This window comes from Plecotus auritus (genome assembly GCF_963455305.1).
Source record: "Plecotus auritus genome assembly, chromosome: 6".
Lineage (NCBI taxonomy): Eukaryota > Metazoa > Chordata > Mammalia > Chiroptera > Vespertilionidae > Plecotus > Plecotus auritus.
This window is the reverse complement of record NC_137773.1, coordinates 118,551,189-118,572,828: the sequence shown is the minus strand read 5'-3', so window position 1 is coordinate 118,572,828 and position 21,640 is coordinate 118,551,189. Positions and strand designations below refer to the sequence as shown.

The 21,640-nt window shown below is 48.9% G+C and overlaps 1 protein-coding gene across 1 annotated transcript in view; it reads right to left on the bottom strand.

Annotated features, from left to right (window-relative positions):
* Positions 1–1,145: 1,145 nt before the first annotated feature.
* Positions 1,146–21,640, bottom strand: part of EIF4E3 (eukaryotic translation initiation factor 4E family member 3) — a 28,875-nt gene continuing 8,380 nt past the window's right edge. The window contains exons 2-7 of the mRNA XM_080672148.1: positions 18,324–18,396; positions 15,472–15,566; positions 14,052–14,112; positions 11,616–11,682; positions 8,305–8,460; positions 1,146–4,025 (exon numbers count right to left, since the gene is read on the bottom strand). Of these exons, the coding sequence (XP_080528274.1) occupies positions 3,979–4,025; positions 8,305–8,460; positions 11,616–11,682; positions 14,052–14,112; positions 15,472–15,566; positions 18,324–18,396 (499 nt within the window). The 3' untranslated portion in view covers positions 1,146–3,978. The remainder of the gene's footprint in view (positions 4,026–8,304; positions 8,461–11,615; positions 11,683–14,051; positions 14,113–15,471; positions 15,567–18,323; positions 18,397–21,640) is intronic.

Below are 21,640 nucleotides of genomic sequence, written 5' to 3'. Positions count from 1 at the left end.
TGCGGCGCCCTGGGCTGGGAGTTGGCGCCCTCAGTGAGCGCCCGTGATTGCCCCGCGCCACGGCTGGGAGCACAATGATCTCCAAGGTCCCTTCCACTCTAAAATTCTGAGTCTGGGGTTCTCTCTGGCACGTGTGCAGGCAGCTGGGGGTGACCCTGTGCAGCAGCGGAGGTGACTTCCGGTCTAAATCATAAGTGTTCCCAGAGACTCACAAGGACAGAGAAGCAATCGGAACTGGGAGGATGGCAGGCAGATGTGCCAGGGATCTGTCTGGGTTTCCCGGTGGTGGTGGGGGGGGGGGGCGCGGGGCTCCGGCTGCCTCTGCCCTCGCCTTCCTCCCTGCCCACTCCTCTCAGCTGCTGAGAGGACTTCCCGGGATTTTTACACTCCTGAGTCACCAAACTCTTAAGTAATTTTTAATTGATCTGAATTGATCTGATCTTTTAAGAAATAAACTACTACAGGCAGTCCTCTACTTTCATTTATACTAAGTGAAATCTTACGGAAACAGAATATAGGAAACGTCAAACAATAGACACATTTAAAAGGGGAGTTCCATATTCACAAAGCTAAAAAAAAATCTAACTACAATTTTACTTCTCCCTTTGGGCACAATATTGAGAAAATATTTCCTACATGTTCCTTTATTTCATTCTTTCTCTTTAGAACTGCTTAAAGGCTCAATGAGAGCCTAAGAGCTGAGTTTTAAGCACATCTGGAGAATTCTATCTGACGGTTTATTAGGTGCAGGAGAGCTAAACCTCCAGTGGGTAGTACCATATTTTATAAAATCATAAGAGCAAAATGCAGGACTCTCAAAATAATTACACAAACAGCTGAATAAACTATGCGCTGAGCCAGGGCAGGCGGGAGGGCAGCGCCACCGTGCGACGGCTCTGCAAGGCGTGGGCTGGTCAAGGACAGGGTTCTCCCAGCAATGCCCCGCCCCTGCCAGTCAGGCCCTTTCAGAGGACCCTGCAGGCAGAGGGCAGGGACAAGCCGCTGGCACTGGGCAGGCGGAACCGTTTCTGGCGAGGAAGCCTCATCCTGGCCAGATGGCAGACTTGGTGCTGCTGGAGGCTTGCAGGGGGGTGGGGGAGTCAGGCTGATGCGGCTCTCGGGCTAAGGAACCTGGACTGGGGGTGGGGGTGGGGGTGGGGGGGCTGGAGACTTCCAAGCCCAGCTCTGCTCTTGTTGGCCCATGTCCTCTGCCAAAGCGCAGGTGGCTGGGTGGACTGTGTGCTGCATCTATGGGCCCAATTTACTCAAAACTTCTTCCAGCTATAAAGGCTGTGACTGGGTACATGAGCTAAATTCAAGAAGAAAGGTGAGAAGGTTAGAGTCAGTTTATTAGATTTGTTTTCCTTTTCAGTTTTTTCTCCATCAACTGTACCATGCATTTAACAGCCACATTATAGTAAATATACGTGTTCACTGTAAACTCTCCCCTTGCATCAAAACTGGGGAAGAGTGGTGAGTGTGGGAAGGCAGGGTCGTGAGCCAGTCCTGAGGAGTGCTGGGGAGCAAGTGGAAATTGGAGTTTCCTCTTAGTGAGAAGTAGCCGCTCTCATGTCACAGGTGCACTTTCCTGGTGTAAACAGGCAAGCCTGCTCTCACAGCTGGGCCTCACGGGAGTGAGGAAACACAGGCTCCGAGTCCCTGGCTCTGCATCCTAGGCCCTGGGAACCCAGGCAAGAAAGGGGCCCTCTGGCCCCGTGTGCACCTGCTAGGATTGGCTGAACAAACCCCAGAACCCGACCGAAAGGCCCACTTCCCCGGCACTGGCCGACATGGGGGCGCTGCCCCAACAGACAAGTCACATGCCCCACAGAATTTCCTTGTCTCAGAAGAGTATTGGCTTCTGTAATCCAAGAAGGTAATGAGAGGCTTTTAACTGATTACATTAGCTCAGCTCATACATCTCTTATGAACTAAATATTCAGTTAAACATTTTCGAAAGCAAAATCTGACAAAATCCTCTTAAAGTGATTTAGATGATAAGTTCTTAAACAACTAAACCCTTCCCACAGCTGGCATTGCCACAGGGTCAACCACAGCTGCACAAGCCCTCCAGGACAGACACCCACTGTGTGTGTTAACCGGTGTTTCACGATCATAAACAATATAAACTAGAAAACAGTAATGTGAGCCTAACATTCCTATTTTTTTTAATTTTATTACTTTAAAAGCTATATACATGCAAAAGTTGAACATATCACAATGCTTTTAAATAAAGTTCAAAAATAAAAATACTTCAAAATCCATTTACTTATGGAAATGTATATAACAATTATAATGAAGATAAGTCAATTATATCTTTTCTAATCTATCAGAAAAATACTTATATTATAAAAAGAATTTTAATTCCTGTCCAGAATAATTTTTTAATTCTTGATGAATATTAAAAACAAGTTGGACGTTAGTACAATATTTAAAGCAACAAGTTTCAGGCTTTTGAAAAATGGGTCTGATATCCTTATACCTTATTTAAAAATCACTGAAGAAACTCAAGTTTAGAAACAAAGCATTTTTAAAAAAACGATGACCATCGTTATTATGGTAGACGTGGTTAGTGATGCAAATGAAGGGCACAGCTTTCCTAAGCAGATGCTGCAGAAAGTCCACTTAAATGTTTGAAGAACTTTATTTACAAACACTGGTTGGAGGCCTGCAGGGCCTTCCTGGCTCTCTGCTGGAGAGTAAAAATCTTGGGTCCAATGAAGCTCTGAGCACCGGCCCTTCTGTGTAATGTATAAGCGTGTGCGAGCGACCCTGGCGCCAAAGGTCACTAGGAGGACAGGCAGCTTCAAGCGACCCCCTCAGGCAAAAGCAGAAGCCGGCAGTCAAGACGTGAGACAGGGTGCTTTGAGCAGGTCTCAGCGTTCCAAAGCGTGGCCGTTTCCTTCCAGTAAAACCAGAATTTCTTTGGTAACATAGTACAATATATATGAACAATTCCAAAAATATGAACAAATATGCACTCCAAGTTCTACTTTGTGAATGTTCACATTCATTTTGGAAATGAGATTTAACTTCCTGCCCCGAAATGAAAAAAAGGCAAAGTTGCCCAATTTGGGGGACTACTGATTACCAGAAATGACACAATCAGAGCAGGCAAAGGGGTCATTTCACAAAATGTGTCAATCGATGTGGAGAGCCCTGGGTGGGAGGAGCTTCACAAGCAACTAGAGTTAGTTCTCTCCTCTGAAACCAGAAGGGGCTTCTCATCTGGGGGAGCCTGTCACCGTCTCACCTTCCTGCGAAAAGGCCCGATGGACCCTCGGTTAGAAATATGTCCAGAGTCCAAACTCGAGTTTGAGTTGTACCCTGATACTCAATGTGTCATTACAGTTTTCATGTGAGTTAACCCAGCTATATCATCTTCCTTTTATTGCCAAAAAAGAAGTTTTAAAAAGGAAAGATAAAAGATGTGTGTGCTGTCAGTGCAACATCTGATGTGTAGTTTTGCTTCTCCCAAACACAGAAAAAACAATGCCCAGTGCATGGCACAGAGGGGTGTGTCACAACCAGGAGTAACCAAGACAGGTCTCACCAGCGGGCTTCCTGCGAGAACAGCGTGGCTTCCGAAGCAGTCCTGTCACGAGGATGCATGTCCTATGACTAGGCACAGCCCCGCCCCTTAAAGGGGAACTGATTTCCTGCGCCTCCACGAAAGGAGAGTGCATAAAACAGTAATTAGACCAAACACGGAATTTAAAAGGGCAAAAAACTTGGACTGAAAATAACACACAAAGCAAAAAAGCAAAAACCAAAACACAAAACCAAGCAATGTGACGGTCGAAACCCAATCTCCCCCACCCCACCTGCCACTTGGAGTTCTAATTGCCCATCTGCAGGACCGAAGCCCACTAAGTGACCAGCATCGGACTTCGGCAAGTCTTCTCTTCACTCTCCCTCCTGTTAAGACCGTTTCCAAAACCAATCAGCAAAGGACAAAGAATTCTTTACAGAGTGCAATTAGTGCTTTCCACGTCCACCTTCAAAAGCATGATGCTCTTCATGGGCTAAAGGGCAGAAAAAAACAAAAAAGAAAAAAAGGAAAGAAAACTTTAAGCAAAGGATGGGGCAACCCTTCTCTAAGGCATCTATCTCACTGTTTCCCCAAATGTTGGCAAGAACTCAGATACCTTTCTGTGCCAGTAACTGCTAGCGAAGGCGTGCATTTCCTGAGAAACGTAATAATGAACATTAAAACAAGGAATAAGCACGCAGTGGGCACACTGCCTGTTTCTTTTGCTGTGCCGGGAGGGTGAGTCATCCGACAAGCTGATGGAGAGAACATGCTGGGCTCCAGCAAATGCCGCAGGGAAAATGCACCCACAGAATGCATGCATAGGGAGGGACCTCCTGTTACCCAGGCAGGCCACTGGCGCACGAGCCTGCCTTTAGAAATAAAATAGAACAAAACCAAAACAAAACAAAGAACAATCCGGGAGTAGCAATTACGTCTCCACCTCTGAACGCCCTCTGTGGGAAGTGAAAGCCCATAAAATTGATGGGTTTTTTATTTTTCCCAAGTGTATTTTCCCCTCCCAGCTCTACTGTCTGGCTTTCAAAATTACGAACGACATTTTAAAAAACCCGAGACTAAAAAAATTATCAACTCTTTTTCAAAGACTTAAAACTTTAAAAAGTGGAAGTGGGAAATGGGAGATGGAAAGTCTGGTGTCAAGTGCAGACCCCTGCTCTGCCTGGCCCTGCCCACCCCCACCCCCACCCCCACCGTGGAGGGGTCCAGAGAGGCACAGCGGCCCATTCGCCTCCAAGGCTTTTCCCAGAATTCAGTCCTAATTTCAACAGCTGCTCCATCTCCCTGCAGAACCAGCCTGCTCAGCCGCCTGCTCTTCTCCTGGACAAAACACCTAGAGAAGCACGCCTATGCTCCTAAGGGTCCTGACATGCAGACTGGCTTGACAGTTCCCGCAAGGAGAACTACAAACATTTAACTTTTTATGTGTTTTTCTTTTTAAGGAAGATTTTCAGGGCAGACACCAGTAAACTGGTCTGCTCTGCAATCCAATAGGCAGTGCCGCTGGTCACATGGGGAGCCACGCCCTGCGGCAACTCTGGGCTCCAGGGATGAAAATCCAGAGGCCCGAACCCTAGCCGTGTGGATCAGGGGATAGAGCAGGGGTGGGCAAACTTTTTGACTCGAGGGCCACAATGGGTTCTTAAACTGGACCGGAGGGCCGGAACAAAAGCATGGATGGAGTGTTTGTGTGAACTAATATAAATTCAAAGTAAAGGAGCGGAGGGGAGAGCAAGAGAACCCTCCACTCTTTCGGCTCCGTGGGCCGGATAGAATAGCCGAACGGGCCGGATCCGGCCCGTGGGCCGTAGTTTGCCCACGGCTGGGATAGAGCATCAGCCCTTGAAATGAAGGGTCTTAGGTTTGATTCTGATCAAGGGCATGTACCTCAGTTGCAGCCTTGATCCCTGGTCCTGCTTGGGCACATGTGGGAGGCAACCAATTAATATGACTCTTTCACATCGATGTTTCTGTCTCTCCCTGTCCCTTCCACTTTTTCTAAAAATCAATGGGAAAAATATCCTCAGGTGAGGAAAAACAAAAAAATAAAATAAAAATATCAAGAGATCCTAACTATCCTAAGACTTCCTGGCTTCTGAGAGTGAGGGAACCCCGTGGTGCGGCATGCATGGGCCATGGAGCCTGCAGAATAGAGCATGGGCTGGAGAGCCCTGGAGCAGAGGGAGGCTGTTCGCCTGAGCCTGGAGAGAGGGGCTACAGAAATGCTCAAGCCCAGGACTCAGCAAACTTTTTCTGGAAAGGGGCACAGAATAAAGATTTTAGGCTTTGCAGGCATAGGGTCTCTGTGCCAATTGCTAACTCTGCCACTGTGCCATGAAGCAGCCATATATGATATGTACACATATGGGCATTGCTAGGTACCAATATGCTTTCTACATACATGACACTGACATATACATTTCACACAGTTTTCATGCACTGTAGATATTTTTCTGTTTTTTTTCCAACCGTTTGAAAATGTGAAAACCATTCTTAGTTGTAGCCCAAAAACAGGCGACGAGGGGCCAGATTTGGCTTTAAGTCCATAGTTTGCCAACCTCTGCTCTAAACAATTTTCACATCAGAAAAGACATCTGCCATTCAGCTGCTCTGCTAACCTAACAGAATTTGGGGAGAGGGCTCTCTACACATTAGCAGTTTCTCGGTCAAATAACCAAACTTTATCCAAATTACACATAAACTTATCAACAGCCCATTTCTTATCCACCCTGTGGGGGAGTCTGCTGTGTTGCCGGGCTCTGCGCCCTGTGAAGAAATTCTATCACCGGGTCCCAGGAGCACGGCAGATGCAGGCAGGTGGCCATTTCCACCCAGCTCACTCCACAGCTGCTCCTCATCAAGCCTTGAGTTCCTGCCCAAACCTCAGTTTTCCAAATCAAGTCTGTAGCACATAGAACTCTACTGAGTAAAGGACTGCCTGCTTTTTATAAAATAAAGAGAATTACTTCTTTTTTTCCAATTCAAAATTTTATTTGCATAATCTTAGATTTTTTTAGATGTTAACTTACACCATTACAACATGGACTCCACTGAGACCTGTAGCCAGTGCTGCATCACCCACGGGCTTGCCAATGGAATCCATCTTCAGGGGCCTATTCAGCTGACTCAACTGGCCCAGCTGTGGCCAGCTCTCCCTCTGTTGGGCTCCCCAAGCGCCTGCCCATCATAAAGCTAAGCAGGGACTCACTCTTGTTCAGTCTCAACTGCTGGCTGCCACTGCCCTAAAAAACGGCCTAGTTACTCTATGGCCAAATTATCTAACGAAACCCTCCTATCATGTTGGACCTGCTGCTAACCGACATGTTACCTGGAAATGTAATCACATAATTTTGAAGTAGAAGGGACCTTGGAGATCATTTAAGACCAACCTCCTGGCTACTTAAATGGGAGTGAGGATGAGAAGGTGACTTGCTGAAGGTCACCGCTGAAGCAAGTCCGAGGACCTGACAGGAGTCCGCACCGCCTTTCCTCTGGCGTGACAGCGGCGCAGGTTCGAGGGCGGGAAGGGTGCTTGGCCCATCACAAATGGCCGTGCAAGGCTTCCTTCCAGAGTTCCTGCTGTGGTTTAACGCTCAGTGACCTTTCAATTAACATTTGGACTGAAAATGCACTAATGTTCCTTAAGGATGAACACTGTCTCTACAACGTGCAGCTTCTGCACCACACAGCAGTGAGGACTTCTGCCCGCAGCTTGGTCTCTATGTGAACTGTCGCCTGGCGTGGGGAAGCTGGGCGTCGCCTGAATACCTGTGGCAGCTGCGGGCCTCAGTCACTCCGCCTGATGTGTGATTTCTGAGGGAACAAAATTTGATGTTTTCCCTCCTTTTTGGCAAGGGGGCTGAGAAAAATGAAGCGTATTTTAGTAATTCTAAGATGTGCCTTGTCCCCCTGGGGCACCCCAGAATCAAGTGTGTCCATCTCACTGGGAGCCTTTTACTCTCCTTTCTGAGTAATACTAAAATACTGCTTATCATCTGGGCACCTGTCAGTGGATCACAGGAGTTAGAAAACTGGGCTGCTGACTCTCGGAACAGTTTGGGACACAGGAAATGTAGCCACAGCAGGGCGGACGGCTTCGCCCCAGCATCTCACTGGTGCCTGCGGCCCACAGCTAAAGCTCCAAGCATGGATTTGGTGGCGCTAGCCTGGGTTTGCATTTGGACAAAAGTGACTTTTTCAAAATAGCACACAAAGCAATGAACATGACCACTGATGGAAACAATGGGTCCACACGCCTAGTCACACTTTAACGTGTCCCTAGTTCTGTGTCCCTGTCACCGCCAAGGCCGCGTGGGTGTCTCAGCAGAACATCCCGTCCCCGTGCGCAGCTCCTCCACGAACACAGATGCAACACAAGAAGGACCCGCTGCTGAAGGAGGACCGAGCCCTACCTGCCAGCTCACACAGCAACATTTTTGGTTACTGTTGCTTAACATAGAAGGTGATTTTTTTCTGAGAATGACAAATTCAAAATCAGGTTTAAATTTTTGAAATGATACACACACCGTGTATCTCCTTTTCTGATCCACGCATTTACTAGTAGGCAAGAATTAAATCTCATTCTAATTTCTGAGACTAAACTTTTAAAAAATACATTTAAATGTTTTCATAAATATTTTCTGGATTATAGAACTTCAAGTGATTCTGCCTTCACCTCATTTGCAACACAGTTTCTATTTTTATAAGTATGACAGAATTATCTAGAAAGTAATAACTGGAAACGAAGCACTTACGTTTATAAAATACTGCTTTAAAAGATATGTGGGGCAGGAGTTCATAGATCTTTTCTAAAACGGTCGCTTCGCCCACTAAAGAGGCATTTACATTCCAGACTTGGACCACGTCGTCTCGGTCCCGAACGCTAACGCTGACTCCTATGACTTCGTCATCTGAGGGAAGACAGGAATAAAGAAATGAGCGACAATGTCAAGTCTGCCAGCTTGTTTTCTAAGCACTTACTATTTTATCTGTAAGTTATAAATAAGATGATATAAAGAAGGTGGCACAAGAGCACCCATAATAAATACTTGTTTCTAAAGAGAATTGTTGGACAAAAAGCAAGTTATTGGGCGAAAGCTGTAACAATCACATCACATTTAACCAGGGACTTAGATAAACTAAGTATTCTAGCCACATTTTCCAGATAAGTCATCCATCCTTTCTGACCTGTTACCAAAGCTTTTTGACTATTTCTTACTCTGTTTTGATGAGACCTTTTCTAAAATGAGTTGCGTAACTCGGCCCTCTGAAAGCCAAGTGAACTCAAATGCACTTTTCCTCCATGCTCTGCTGTCTTTGTTGAAACAGAAGTATTTCTCCTAACTTCCTGCCAAGTGTTCAGCTATCCTGGGGTGATTAGTACTCTTCGCCCCAACACTAACTGGACCCAGGCTGTGTATTTCGAGTTGCTCTTTCTGCTTTTTGTGGTTTGTCTCCTTTCCTATGAATTCTCCTCGTTCTCCAGGGCTTCACTCCCTTTGTGTGTGTGGACTTGGAGGCGGTGGGCTAGAGCCATGGTCGGCAAACTGCGGCTCACTAGCCACATGCGGCTCTTTGGCCCCTTGAGTGTGGCTCTTAAACAAAATACCACAGCCTGGGAGAGTCTATTTTGAAGAAGTGGTGTTAGAAGAAGTTTAAGTTTAAAAAATTTGGCTCTCAAAAGAAATTTCAATCGTTGTACTGTTGATATTTGGCTCTGTTGACTAATGAGTTTGCCGACCACTGGGCTAGAGAATCAATGACCATCCATCCGTCTGTTCACACCGTGCATGAAGCAAGAGAACACGCTTCTGGAGTGAGGCTATGCTGTGACGGTGCTACAGCGGGTGGACATGAGAGCATTTACCCACATTAATTAAAGGAGGTCTTTTTAAAAACCACTCAATTGTGGATGTAGGGGGACCTTGAAGATATCTGAGAATGGCATCTGGAGAAGTAAGGCTTTCTCTCCTCTCACACACTCCCTTGCAGCCACGCTGTGTAGGCTAACCTGCAGCAAAACGATGGGAGTAACGCCTTCTGACTCCGGTTTTACGTGTTCATGGCTCATTAATGAACCAGGGTCAGCTCTCAGCAGCTGCACACTCAGCTCCAATAAGTCAAATGAGAAAGGTAAGCATCAAAAGTAGAAAATGTCGCTTTAATAAACATGCTTTGCCTAAGCTGTAAATTTAAGTAATTTCTTCAGTGAAACATTTCCTTTCTTTCCTCCTTCCTTCTCTTCCTCAGTCCCTCTCTCCTTTTTATTTCCTTTTTAAGTGAATTTGGTCCAGCTAAACAGTTATGATTTGGCACTAAATGGTTCCATTTTCACAAATGTGTGATGTTGCAGGTGGATGGCGGCCAGTTGGGAGGGAGGGTGAGGAGGGGCTCTGGGTGCTCGGTGCAGGGTCTGTTTCCTTGCGAACAGTTATCAAGCTCTGCACGTTACAGCTGGTACTCTTTCCTGTGTATGTCACATTCACCAAAAATTTCCAAAAACCTAAACAGCCCCAATCACAGCCATTCAACGGGAACTTCTTATTTCATCAAAACCTTTCTTTTGTTTACACCTTCAACATATACTTGCTGGAGCTCACCTACATTAAATTTTATGTGAAAATAAAACCACCCAGTGAAGAGGGGAGCCCTGCAGTTTACCCCTTTCAGGAATGCCCATGAGGTCGCTGCTCAGACCTCAGCATCCCAGCCCTGCCACTGCCCACTTCTGCACCTCTGGCCAGAGAGGCTGAGGGACGGCGGGCAGTGTCAGTCTGGCGTGGTGCTGGCCGCAGGCACGGCTCCTGTGCCACGGCAGGCCCATCAGCAAGCACGGAACAGCCAGAAGCGGAGTCGGTCACAGAGCCTGGTTAATCTGGGTCATCACAGCCAGGGGAGCGCAGCTCAAGGGGGACGTGCGGCCGGGATGAGCTGACTGGCTGCAAGCAGCAGAGTCAGGTTCCTGGCAGGCTAATGGTTAATCGCTAAAGGCGCTCTCCTCTCCTGAGTCAACCACAGAACAATAGGCCTCCTTCACTTAATCCTGTTTACTATTACTAGCTAACTTTCCCTGGTTCTGGAAACGAATAATTCATACGAAAAACTTCCTCTCCCAGGATGTCTGTATTTATAAATTATACCTCGGATGCATTTTGCCTGCAATATTGTGAAGTTGCTAACCACTCCCTGTTAAAATAAAAGGAATCTTATTTTTAAGATGATTTCATCTAACCCAGGTTTTATCTTAATGAAAGAGTGGTGTGAAAAGAAAGCAAAACAATAGCAGAAATATCAGAACTGCTGATGGATGAGCTGGAGGCTCGCCATGGCCCGGCCCCTACAGGTCACACCACCAACAAACACAGCTGCTGGCAAATTAGTCAACACCAATTTGTTTTAAAAAATCGTAACTGAAAGCTGAACAGGAAAATGTTATCCTAAATGTTACCTCAGGATCCTCCAGAGGAACTGCCCAAGAGAAACACAACTTGAAATGAGCAGTTCTTTGAGTGGTTTCATACAAAAAAAGCAAAATAAAAATGTACTCTCGGGGCTCTCAGAAATTCACTCGGTATTTGAAAGTGGTCTCCAAAGTCAAGTTCTGAAGACCTTATATTTTAGCCTCAATTGGGGGGGGGGGTCACAACCAATAATGCTGCCCACCCCTTATCACACCCTGTGAGCAGGGGACCCCCGGGACCGGAGGAGGGGCAGGGCCTGGAGGGACAGAAACAACTGTGTCCACCTAACACCACCTCCAAGAGCCCACTTGAAACCAACTTCCTTTCCTTTCTGCCTATTTATCTTGGACAGAGGACCACAGACACTGTTAAGATGAGTTATGAGGGCACATACACATGCATATACACAGACGTACATATAGTAGACACACATGTAAATATGCATGTGTCCATACACACAAAACACTAAATGCCACAATCACATGAAAAAAGTCTAAGTAACTTCACAGTTACAAATAAACAACTTCAAAACATGTAAAAAGTCAGACATACACGAACTTCTGCAAGGACCAGGACAAGGCAAGCGCCCACCCGCGGCTCTTTACCTGCTGCGGCACAGCCTGCGAACTGTTCCCCGATAGTCGCTAACAACAACTCTTTCCAAACTGTGGACTGGTGTGAAAAAGAATAGAAAACAAAAAAACAAAACAAAAAATACAACATACATATATTTTTAGACAATTATACCCAGGAGCTAAGAAAGTCCCATTTTCCACCATCTGTGTACTTGCCACGCCCGTGTCTAGTGCCCACAGACACACCTCCAAGCTACAGGTGTAAACAGGCGGCGTGTGCCGTGTTGCTCCCCAAGTAACTGTGCAGACAGATGCAGTGCCTCAGAGCCACTAACTTCGTGTCCCAAAACCTTGGTGTCCTACATCACAGAGCTAATTTCTAGTGACACCACTGATGAAATTAAAACAATGGGGAGGGGGATGCATTCAAATGGCATAACTTTCTGATTTATTTACGTCTTTCTAGTTACACTTGAATGCTGTTAGTAAAATCCTTCTCTTCAAACCCTCTTCTCTGTTTTCCTTGCAGTTTCTATGGCACTTGAAAGGTCAACCAGGAAAGAGCGCTTCGTAAGGTTTCTGGGTTACTGAGTACTAGAAGCGTGCAAATGCCCATTCCCTCGAGAGTCTGCGCCAAGTGACAGGCGCTGAGTCTATGTGTGCGTTTCCCCAGAAAACCAGTGGTGGTCTGCTTTCCCTCCTACCAGCGAGAAACAATGGAGTCCTTTCTACTCAAGAGCCATACAGGTTCCCGAGGCCTAAAGGTCTTCCAGCTGTCCCCACCTCACCCCCCCAAAAAAAAAGTTCTTGGTCCCGTTTATCCTCTTGCCCTGGTCCACAGGCTCTGAACTCTCCCAGAACTGGGTTTGAGTCCTGGCAGGCTGCCTAGTGCCTGTGAACCTGGTTGGGCAGCCACCAGCTGCTCTGAGTGTGTTTCCAGAGGCCAACGGGGAACGACAATAGGGCCCAACCACTCAGGATCGCCTTGACCACGAATTAGTCACAAATGCACTCCAAGGACTCACCATTTCATGGTTAGCTGTCTGCTCGCTGCACTCCGGGGCACAGTCCACATGAACTGCATCTCAGTGCTTACTATGCCGTGCTAATGGCCGGAGGCAGCCTCGCTGGGCTTTTACCCCAGAGGCCAACTAGCCATCGCGACCTCCCCCCTCTAGAAGGGCTCTCCTTCCTTCTCTTTTCTGGACCACTTGTCTCCCATCTAGAAACCATCCTTCTACTGTGTCTGTCCCCGCGGGAGTCCCTCACACACTTGGTGATGAAGCTGAGGGGCAGGGAAAGTCCCCGTCCTATTTCGGGGCGCACAGGCTGGCCCACCAGACGCCCGCTTGTTGTCATTAGGCGGGCACGGAGCTGCACGGGTGCCGATGCTTGCAGACGCGCAGCGCATCATTTGGGACTGAGCGTGGCCAGTGCACTAACAGGGATGGACATGCCTTTCCGCCTCTCCCGGAAAGTTGGCATCAGGAGTGTTTCTACTAGAACTCAAAGCCTAGTGTCAGAAAACAACATGAAAAGGAAAACGTGTTCTTATTGAAACTAAAACACCTACATTCTCTCTTCTTACACTATCTACTTCCTCTCCTTTTTAAGGGGGACGGAGTGAAGGCCCAGGACTTACCTACCTGACTGGGCATCTGCTTCCTGGCATGCTTTATTATGGAGGCCACACAACAGGCAAGTTTGGAGCTATACATTGTGACTACAAGCTCACGTCCTTAACAAACAAGCCTGCTGCATCAGTAGGGCTGTGCTTATAGGAAAATGACTCTAGCTTAAGCCTATGGGTCCTGGAGACACTGCAATTCTCTGAGCTTATCCACATGAAAGACACCACTAAAAGGTGAGAATGGGTAGCATTTGCCCTATCATCTACTTTCAAAGAAGCCTTTTGGTTTCCCAGGGCGTAAGAACAGATTTGAACATTCATTTTCAGATAGCATGATACATTAGAGCCCCCCACCCCGGGGAAACGGAGGTTTCTGAGGCTTGGCCACAGCAAACCAGCATCCCATCAGGCCCTCCCTCCAAACAGCTCTCATCAGCCTCGCAGGAAACCCCGCTTGCCATGCCATGGTCGTCCTCAGAACCATGTGCCTGTCTCCACAAGCCTTTGGTGGGAAGGACCCTGCTTCTCACTTTGTAAAACCAACATCCACATGCTAGTTACACTTGGTGCAGAAAGACGATAAGCTTTCTGTAAAAGTTTGTATGCATTAGCTCTTCAGACCATTATGACACAGTAAAGCGATTATACCACCTCCACAGAGAAGCACAAGGTATAATCGCAAGGCAGCGTGTAAGGCAAACCCCACCAAAGTCAGAACAGTTTCTTGCCCCCAGGCCTGTTCTGAGGCGACCAGGCAGGCGTTGGAGGCACAAAATGTTATCAGCTGCAATCAGCCCCCCAGCTCGGCCAGTTCTAGAAAAGGGCCAGGCACCTACCGTGCTGTCCTTGGGCACTTTCATCTTCCACACGCCGCCCTTTGCATTACTCTCCTCTTCCCTGGATCAAAGACCAAAGTCTAAAGTTATACTCGGGCATTAAGTGGCTGTACATACATTTACTTTAACAACAGATGACATTTAAAAAAAAACAACAACCAGTATTCTTCAATAAACTCTCCCCCAGTCCTTTTATTGAAAACAGAAGTAGATGAAATAAAAAGAATGGGGGTGGGATGAAGAGGGAGGAAAGTGGAATTCAGTGACCACAATGGCAGGGAGGGGATGCACCCCAGCCCTCACCCTGGACTAGCAGGTGGATAAATTAGCACAGTGGCCCACCAGGGAAGGGCCTCTCCCTGCAGCACCAGACGAGGGCACTGCCACCGAGGTCTACAGGAGCCCCCGCCCCTTGGTGGAATGGCTAGGACTTCCTGTGTCTGCTTCCTCGCTGGTAAGAGCACCCAGGCTTCCCGTAAGGAGCCACGTGTCCCCACTCTGTGCCAGACAAACTCCGCTGCGGGACGGCTGTGCCCAGGCCTCTTCCCGGGGCTTGTGATCCCCATGTGAGCCAATGGGAGCAGCCCTGCTACTGTCCTGGGTGGCAAAGCTGACAGGAATAACCTCGTAGGATGCAAGACTGGAGGTCCTGTGAGCCATTTGCCACCCCAGATGGGAGAGCCTGAGAACTGAACCAACGCGAGGAGAGCAGGCAGGTCCGACAGAGTGAGCGCCGGTCTCCACAGCACCTGAGCACCACCTGCCAGCCTCAGACGCCCTGGATGTTCAGCTACATGCCCAAACTCCATTGTTTGGTTCAGATTTCATTCCTGTCATTTGCTACCAAAGGAGATGACATGCATTCCCCTTTTATTAATGAGTACGTAACTCCGAACAGCTGAGGCACATGCTGTAAGGATGTGCTACTATCTGGAACTCCAGCCCAGGCACCATGGCCTTGTCCCCATCACTGCACTGAGCGATCAGAGAATGCCCCTGCCCATACCCAGCCCCGGCAGTCCCACAGAATTGTGCAGGCCATGGGAGAGAGGTGTCTTTGGTGACATGATCTTGTTCCACACAACAGGGTGCATCACCCATCTGTCCCTCAGCCCCCCACCAACTGCGCGGTCCTGACTGAACACCTAGGTACACACTGCCAAGGGCCGCACCACACCTCAGCCTAGCCAAGGCTTTCTGTGAAACTAAACGGGCCTCCAGGAAGAGCGCCGAGAAACCCTCCCGCCATCCTGAGCCCTGTGACCAGGGCAGTGGGAGGGGCTTAGTTCATAATTAAGTAACAGCTAAAATGATGTCAGCACCTGCAGAAAAGTGCTTTGCACTCCAATTCAGCATCACGTACTTAACGAGGGGTACAATCATTCCCTCCCCCAACCTCAGGTTAACCCTGGACACTTACCAAAGTGGTCGCCTCTCTCCTCTCATTAAATGATAACTACATCTCAAAGGCAGGCTAGCCACAGGAGGGATATTATTGTACACACTCCAGAATATCTTTAAAAGAAAAACACTTCATGTAATATAACCAGTATTGATTTTTACTATGCCACTATATTATAAAATTAATGAATTAAGGAAAAAAAATCAGATCCTCATTAAGTCCTATCCATTCAAAATGGATTTTTCTCAGTGTTTTTTCTAACTTTCTGCTAGAAAATGTTAACATGATGTTAAACAGCATTCCTGGCTGCAGTGGAGCCACGTTTTATGCCTCGCATGCGGCGGTCCCCGAGCAAACACTCCTCTGCATTTGCCTCCACACGACGCTGGGGATGGGCCTTGCAACACCCTTCTGATAGTAGATGGCGTCGCATGAAGCCCATGGTGCTGCGTGGAACCTGACCCATACTGTAATATAACCGACTTCTCTGCACGCCCAGGAGGCTGCTCCCCGGGACTAGGGGTGGGAGGGAGGAAGAGGAGGGCAGTCACCTGCTGCTTCTCCTGGGGCCTCCTCAGTCACAGGGCTGCAGGGGCAGAGCCCTTGGCAGGTAATCAGGATGGATGGGACAGCACCTCCAGGAGGAGGCAGAAAGCTGCACTCTTACTCTGCGCTCTGGGAAGACACAGCAAGGACATGGCTGTCTGAAAACCAGGACAGGGCCCTCACAGGAACCAGCCACGCTGGCACCCATGTCCTGGGTGTTGAAGCCAGCTGTCTATGGAATTCTGTTGGAGCAGCCAGAACTAATGAAGACAGAGTGGCTGGTAGACAGAAATCCTATCTAATAAAAGAGTAATATGCAAATTGACCATCACTCCAAGACACAAGATGGCCGCCCCCATGTGGACACAAGATGGCTGCCACAAGATGGCCTGCAGGGAAGGGCAGTTGTGGGCAGTTAGGGGTGACCAGGCCAGCAGAGGAGGGCAGTTGGGGGTGACTGGGCTGGCAGAGGAGGGCAGTTGGGGGGGACCAGGACTGCAGGAGAGGGCAGGTGGGGAGGACCAGGCCTGTAGTGGAGGGCAGTTAGGGATGACCAGGCCAGCAGGGAGGGCAGTTGGGGGCAACCAGGCATGCAGGGGAGGACAGTTAGGGGTGACCAGACTGGCAGGGAAAGGCAGTTAGGGATGACCAGGCTGGCAAGGGAGGGCAGTTAGGGGCAATTGGGGCAGCAGGGGAGCAGTTAGGCATCAATCAGGCTGGCAGGGGAGTGGTTAGGGACAATCAGGCAGGCATGCAGGTGAGCAGTTGGGAGCCAGCAGTCTTGGATTTTGAGAGGGATGTCCAACCGCCTGTTTAGGCCCCATCCCTCAAGGGGTCGCAGGCTGGGCTGAGGGACAGCCTTCCCCCCCCCCCTCCCCGTGCATGAATTTCATGCACCAGGCCTCTAGTATTATATAAAAACTAGAGGCTCGGTGCACAAAATTCATGCACCAATAGGGTCCCTAGACCTGGCTGGTGATCAGGGCCAATCTGTGGCGTGACTGGCCTGGGGCCTGGGGGCAGATCCTGCGTTGGGCGTCTGCCCCCTGGTGGTCAGTGTGCGTCATAGCGACCGGTCATTCCGCCGTTTGGTCGATTTGCATATTAGGCTTTTATTATATAGGATAACAGAGTGATAGGAACAGCAGTACTAGCCATATGACAGTGCCAGGCCTGAACTCTGAAATGTGCATGTCTGTGTGTCTGTCCTAATGGTCGTCTCACAGGAGGCTCAGCTTCTGTAGTTTCATAGGAAAGAAAATGGAGGCAGAGACTAACCTGCTTGAGCATCACCATTCAGTGTGGTCATTAGGGTTTGGATGAGAATTAGTTTACGAAGAGCCAACCTTTCCCAGCTCGTCTGGAAGGGGCTGCAGAACGCCTCTGTGAGGACTGTGGGAACACCCTCCAGTGTGGAACGCTGAGCAGAGGGGACCGTGCCCCTGGCGGGTCTGACAGGAACAGCGCAGCCACAGGACAAGGACCCCCAAGACTGAGGAAGTGGCAGGGGTGGGGCGAGGTGGAGGACATCCTCTGTGCTGAATGATAACCCTTAGTGGGTGCTGAGACTGTCTTGTGAAAAAATTAAAGCAGAACTAATTGCCAGGACAACCCTTACAGGCCACGCAGGAAACCCCGCTTCCTCCCTGTGTACCAGGGCCAGGACCGCGACTTCACTGGGTAACTCAGGGATCAGGTGGGAGGTGAAAAATGTGAGGTGAGCCTAACGTGATGACACAGGGGTCAGATAAGAGGACCACCTGCCGAATCTCCAGCTCACAGTTCTGAGGGCAACTCTGCCACTGGACAGTCTTCTGCCCAATAGATAATCGTTCATTTCAGGGAAACTGGCAAACTTCCTCCTGGAATGTTCTGAAGAAGAAACAGAACCTTCGATGTACCAGGGCCCTGCTATTCACCCTCCTTTCAACCTGGAGTAGGTGCACAGGATGCTAATTTTACAGAAATTAACAGGGTGGAGACTGGCCCAATTGAGGACGTGGAGTTTGATCGTGAAGGAGGAAACTAGTCTTAGACCCTCATGTCCACACTCGACACCGCCAGCTCCTCCCGGTTGCCCGTGGTGGTGCCAGCACCTCCAGATGGAAAAGCAGAGCCCACACAGGGAGCTGGAGTCTGACCGAGCCCAGGACAGAACCACGGGGTGCCGGCACGGCGTGGGTGAGAGCTTGGGACAGAATCACGGGGTGCCAGCACGGCGTGGGTGAGAGCCCGGGGACAGAACTGCAGAGCCCAGGGCGGTCAGGGTGCAAGACTCAGTGTCCAGCACGCACCACCTGGGGGGTGCTCCTGCTCGGACTTACCTGTACCGTCTGTACCGTGTAGATTTTCTTCAGGTTTGATGCGCACTCGGCGGCTGTGGCCCCAGGGAGAGATCTAAGCAAAGAAGCAGAAGGGCAGAGACAGCAGCGAGCAGTCAGTGTGCGTGTGCCGTCCACAGTAACCTGTGGGTGTCAGGCAAGCTGGGGCTAGACCTTCCAACCTGACATTCCTGGGCCTATTTACAATTTAAGATGTGAAACTCCTGCTTTCTGAAGTCATGCGTTTGCTTTTCCTAAAAATAAACTTACTCATTTTGTGGGAATTCAGTAGAAAAAACCTAAAATGTATCTAAGGAAGGTCCTGGGAACCTCAAAACCACATTTTAAAAACCCTAAAATAACCCTGTAATGACCAAGCCTATTGCCGAGGATGTTGGACAAGAAATTGCCTACGCCCAGGTGACCATGGCAATGCAGGGTCCTGGCTGGTTCCGTGTGTGAAACGCCTGTTGGCTCCATGGCAGATGTGAACTGAGAGGCAGTGTCTGTGCGCGGAGGACACTATGACTAAGGTCAGCTTGCTAACTCTGGGACTTGCAGGGGTGTCTACAGCACTTGCCTTTGGGAGTCAGTTCATTTCCATGGCTGATTGGATGAGCTCTGCGTCTCTGTGGTCAGAACACATTCATCTTCCACTTGCCTGTGCTCCACTAGATGGCAACATACTACGGTTTATCCAGTGGGAAAGCCAGGCAGCTGCCTGGGACGGGCAGCATGACATGACGTCATCGATCCTTGGAAAACTGTGATGGACACGTTTCTCTCTCCCTATATGAACTCAGCAGTTCTTGCTCAAAAATCATGTGCCGGCTACATCAGGCCTAAGGTGAGAATTCACATTCAGAATAATGCTTCCAAGCGCCATGTCTGTTCACTGGCCAGACAGAGGTGTGCTGAGGGCGCGTGCTGGCTTGTGGCTGACCCATGGGGATCAATGAAAGGGACGCTCTTTACCGACCCTCAGAAGCAGACCCGGGTCCTCAAGAAGAACTCCCTGGATCAGCGGTCGCCAACCTTTCTGACCTCACGGACCCCCAGTGGTCCGTGGACCCTGGATGGTTGCCAGGCACTGACACTGGGATGTGCATAAGACTCATAGCTCAGGCGAGGGAGGGCCGAGCAAGGCCAGGCCCTGGTGTCTGGTTCTGTGGGGGGACACGAGGCGTGTCAGGGCTCTACAGGTGACATTCTGGGAACTATAGACCTATGGACCAATGAATGATCCCTGGGTGTTGAACCTGAATGCTAGAAACAGATTTCGGAAATCAGCACCCTGGCCTGGAGGCCACTAAGTAAGCACAGTTAGAGATTAGTTTGAGGGCAAACCAGGGATCTCTGTTGAGCAGGTAACATCTGATAAATAATCCTCCCTAAAGCACTGAGCGCACACCTCATTTCTCGTTTTTATAAAGAAGCTGGACACTGGTTTGTGAAAAAGCAAACCCACAATAACCACCACGATGGCACGTTGCTGCCACCTCAAAGCCTCCTAAGTGTGCTGTGGGGCGGGGGGAGCGGCTGGCTCAGTGCCCGAGTCTCGTCCACCTTGTACCAGGACCGCCCAGCTGGTGGGGTGAAAGCTGACTTGGGCAAATATTGATTTGTGTTTAATGCAGGCCTCTACACTGTTGTTGGCTAAGATTATGAAAACATTGGCGGGGGAGGGGTTTTTTTAAAAAACCTTGATTTTTTTCTAAAGAGATATGCGCATGAAAAATTTATTGTTTTTATATGAAAATATACTGGCACTTTTTCCTTTTGAAAAGTTTAGCTGGCCTCCCATGTGAACATGCCCAGCACAGACACTCCCCTCAGCATGCATGCAGGGCTCCCCCTATGGGGGAGGGGTTTGGAGTTGAAAGGAAGTAAATGGACTTTCTATTTTTTCATTTTAAAATTGCATGTTTCAAATTTTTAAAGTTCCACCACAATTTATAATGGTTTAGAATGAGAACTGAAGCAAACACATGGTGAGGACCCGCCTTCTAACTTAGAAAGAAGGTCACTGGCGACCTTTCACTCACTCTCACGCAGGAGCCCGTCATACAAAGTCACTTAGGTCCCCTCAGGTTCACATTACTGAAGACATTTTTTGAAGAAATCTAGTTTCCAGTCTGTGAAAGGCTCTAGAACAGGGGTGGGCAAACTTTTTGACTCGAGGGCCACAATGGGTTCTTAAAATGGACCGGAGGGCCGGAACAAAAGCATGGATGGAGTGTTTGTGTGAACTAATATAAATTCAAAGTAAAGGAGCGGAGGGGAGAGAGCAAGAGAACTCTCCGCTCTTTCGGCTCCGCGGGCCGGATAGAACAGCCGAACGGGCTGGATCCGGCCCGTGGGCCGTAGTTTGCCCACGGCTGCTCTAGAATGAAACAAGGACGAGGCCGTGCTGCTCAGTGTTGAGGACGCCGCCGCCAGCAGCTCTTGTGCGCTGCAGTGAGTCCTTGAGCGCCTGCTGGTGTAGCTGTCACATTACTTCTTCCTATTGCACAGGCAAGCAGGCCAGAGTCCAGAGAGGGCTGGTAATGTGCCTGAGGTCACAGAAGCCTGGTCAGAATGCAGGTGACCATCGAGACTTCCTGCTCTGCACCCGACTATCCAGTCAAGCCCTACTGACATTTTTAATGGCATTTGCAACCGTCTCTATGTGTGTTCTCATTCAGGCCACAGACTTTGCTGAATCCCATTTTTTAAAAAATATACTTTTATTGATTTCAGAGAGGAAGGGAGAAGGAGAGAGACAATGATGAGAGAGAATCATCGATCGGCTGCCTCCTGCATGCCCCCAACTGGAGATAGAGCCCACAACCTGGGCATGTGCCCTTGATTAGAATCTAACCTGGAACCTTCAGTCCACAGGCTGGCACTCTATCCACTGAGCCAAACCAGCTAGGGCTGAATCTCATTTTTTAAAAAAATATATTTTATTGATTTTTTTACAGAGAGGAAGGAAGAGAGATAGAGAGCTAAAAACATCGATCAGCTGCCTCCTGCACACTCCCTGCTGGGGGTGTGCCCGCAACCAAGGTACATGCCCTTGACCAGAATCGAACCCGGGACCCTTGAGTCCACAGGCCGACGCTCTATCCACTGAGCCAAACCGGTTAGGGCTGAATCCCATTTTTAATACTAGGTTATGTCCATATAACTTCCTCAGCATAATCTTCCCAGCGGAGCCAGGGGAGGGCCCCACTGACAGCAGCAGGCTACTGCTGCCAACAGCTCCGTTCTGATGAACGTCTCCCGATGCTGACCCATTGCTGTTTGAAAGGAAAGGTGTCAGGTTCTCCAGAAACTAA